The sequence below is a fragment of the Poecilia reticulata genome, linkage group LG2 (genome assembly GCF_000633615.1).
Source record: "Poecilia reticulata strain Guanapo linkage group LG2, Guppy_female_1.0+MT, whole genome shotgun sequence".
Lineage (NCBI taxonomy): Eukaryota > Metazoa > Chordata > Actinopteri > Cyprinodontiformes > Poeciliidae > Poecilia > Poecilia reticulata.
In genome coordinates, this window is record NC_024332.1 from 19,225,426 (window position 1) to 19,228,477 (window position 3,052).

A 3,052-nucleotide genomic window follows, 5' to 3' on the forward strand; every position below is an offset into this window, starting at 1 on the left:
GCTGTGCAGAAACCCTTACTGTTATCTGATCAGTGTTGGAGATCCGGGTCGGTTCTGGTATCAGTGACGGACCAAGCAGTTTGTCTCTGTTGCAGAGATGCTGAGGAGCGTGATGCAGCGTGTTCCTACCTGCTGCTCTTCTTGTTCCTGGAAGCTGTTTCAGGTCTCAGGCKCCRTGTGAGCGTTATGTAACGACGCCTCAACGTGTCTAAACTYTGAACGCTTTAGATGAAATCAGTTTTATCATCAGGGAGAYGAATAAATCATTGATCCGTTACTTTGTAGTTTAAACAGAAAACTTCAGTCTTTAATATGATTTTTGCTTTCATTTAGTTTTAATTCCTTCAGCTTTAATTGTTTCCTACCAGTCCAGTTTATTTTATCTTCAGAAAAATGTTTTCCCATTAAAAAAATCATAAAATATTCTATTTTCTATGATTCATTTTATTCACCAAAAGTGGCATTTAAATGGTTAAAGAGTAACTAAATTCACAGATTATAGTATGTCACGCTAAGAAGGTAAAAATAACAAATCTTTATTCTCTGTGGTTGGAAAAGCTGCAGATAAACAGGATAAAATGAAAACAGAGGCGTCTTCAGGAAACTGACAAGTCGAGACAAAGAAGACGCTTCAATAAATTTTATTTTTCTCATCTGAATTTCTTGCAAACTGATGACTCATCACTTCTGAGCAGCTCTTGTTTTTCCAGTGGGCCGGGCTTATGCTTTTGTTTTAATGAGGTGTACTTACTTTCCTACAGCTGAGCTGGAGAGTGAAAGGGAATGTGGGCGCGTCTCATCCTGCAGCACCAATTAAACTGCAGTTAAACTAAAATTGGCGCTGCAGGATGATTTAAATAAGCAGAAAGCTTCTGTCTAACCAAGAGGKRGCGCTGTACYTTCATCTGAACTCAAAGGTCTCAGGGTTTGGATGTTTCTCTTCAGAAACTCAGAAAGGAGAAAYAAAAYTATCGGCACCTACAARAGGCTCTGAGGAACTCCCATGGTGCACCTGGAATGTCGTTGTTTCTTATTGTGTTTAGACTTTCTGAATGTTCGCTCTCTCTGCGTTTTGTTTGTGTTTAATTTTATTTTCAGTAGTTACACATGAACAGCTTTACTTAGAAAACTGTTTGKTTCTGATTGTTTTATGTCCGTTTTTACCACCTTGACCTCCCGTGAYCCTGCAGAGCTGACAGGGGTATGAATAATTCTGRACTTAGCGTCACTGAAAACCAGTGTGTTTTACGTCAGTGCCCCCTACAGGCCAGGTGAGGGAAGAGCAGCGTCGTCTGTTTCTGACAGAACGCTGACTCAACATTTCCACCTTTAGCCATGGATAGTGGCAGCAGTTCCGTTTCCATTGACCGTATAACTGCACCAATTACACATTTATGACGGTCATGCTACCTCATACGACGGACATGTTGAACATCAGCCCTGTGTCTCTTCACGCTTTCTGAGCTTAATGGAGAAACATTCACAGTGTCCAGCTGCATCATGACCGGGTGTGTCACTTTACTCCTGCTTCATCCATTTATCAGATCTATTATATTACTGATCATGTGCCTGTGACTCCATCTAGTGGGCTGACGGCAGCAGGACGATCTGACTGAGGAGACGCTGACGAGAGTTTTCCTCTGCAGGTGGAGATCCAGAGCTGATCTGATGTGAATCCACCATGGATCAGTGTAAARACAAAGAGACGAAGAGGTTTCTGCTGTTTAAAGACAAAAAGATGAATGCCAAACCTCTGAGGTGAGGTAAACTCCACATCACCACAGAACCTCCAAGCAGCGCTCTCGGTTCTGACTCCTTCTGTTGGTTACAGTATAAAAAAGACTTCGATAAAGGTGTCAGCTGATCCGGGCCTGGACTCCTTCAACCAGAGGTCGACATGCCTGACCTGGTGCTGGCCCAGCCGGTATGTTGGCCTTTCACTCCACAGTCACTCTCTGGCTCTCCATAATGGACAGGTTTCAGTTTGGACCCCAGATGGTTCTGTTATTGGTAAACTCCTTAATATATTTATCTTTTTCTTGAATGTTGTGTTTTCGCAGTGCTCCAAGACCAGACCCTGTTGAATCTGAATGCGTTCTGGAACACAAACTTGAGACTAAACATGAAGCTAAAGATAAAACCAAATCTGCTGTCAAGACAACGTAAGTACCAACTGTTGATTCTGACTGAGGACAAGTCTCGTGTCCCAAACGGACCACAGTCCACAGAGCCTAGAGACACCTAAAGCAATCCGACTGGTGTTTGATCAATCTGAACATTTCCTGATGTCTCAGGAGTCCAAAGATGAAAATCAACAAGATGACCAAGGAACAGGAGGAGTCCTGGGCCTCCATTTGTCCACCTGGAGACAAGGACGCTGTAAGTGTCTGTCCATCTGTCCACCAGTTGTTTCTAACTGACACATCTTAGAAATACCATCAACAGTCTGGCAATGCTCAAGTTGTTTCTTTAAAAGTGYTAAGAGCTGTAAGAAATTAGCTCTAGACATGTAGACTCAATGAATCACTTAAACAGAACCTGCCTGACAACATGGAAAAGATCTCAATCAGCAACACATCATGTCCAGATTTAAAGAGACTCCAGAACCGATGAGAAGCAGAGAGCAGAGAGAGGTTCAGATAACCACCTGTCTCTTCAGACAGGCTTTTAGATGATGGGGTTCCACTCATTACTCTGATTTTTACATGCAAGAAAACCAAGGTTTGGCTGAAGGAGTCTTTGGAGAAGCTGRGCAACAGGGAGCTGAAGTACTTCCACAAGTGTCTGCGGACCATGGACAAGTCCAAGGACGGCTTCAAACCCATCAAGCAGATCCGACTGGAGGGTGCAGACACATTGGACACAGTGGAGCTGATGATTCAGACGTACCCAAAGAAGGCCAGAGTGGTGACTGAGAAGATTCTGGAGAAAATCAACACAAACAAAGGAAATGTAATTATCTATACTAGAGTGGTGAATATATATGAACACTCTAATGGCATTACTATCACCAGAATCTGTGTTCAAACTCTCTTTGTTCACCATTAAGGAG

General features: G+C 42.9%; 1 protein-coding gene across 1 annotated transcript in view; it reads left to right on the top strand.

The window, feature by feature from the left end:
* LOC103481338 (uncharacterized) overlaps positions 1-3,048 on the top strand; it is a 4,505-nt gene extending 1,457 nt beyond the window's left edge. The window contains exons 2-6 of the mRNA XM_017309082.1: positions 1,647-1,758; positions 1,832-1,924; positions 2,061-2,162; positions 2,295-2,379; positions 2,713-3,048. Of these exons, the coding sequence (XP_017164571.1) occupies positions 1,682-1,758; positions 1,832-1,924; positions 2,061-2,162; positions 2,295-2,379; positions 2,713-3,048 (693 nt within the window). The 5' untranslated portion in view covers positions 1,647-1,681. The remainder of the gene's footprint in view (positions 1-1,646; positions 1,759-1,831; positions 1,925-2,060; positions 2,163-2,294; positions 2,380-2,712) is intronic.
* The last annotated feature ends 4 nt before the right edge of the window (positions 3,049-3,052 follow it).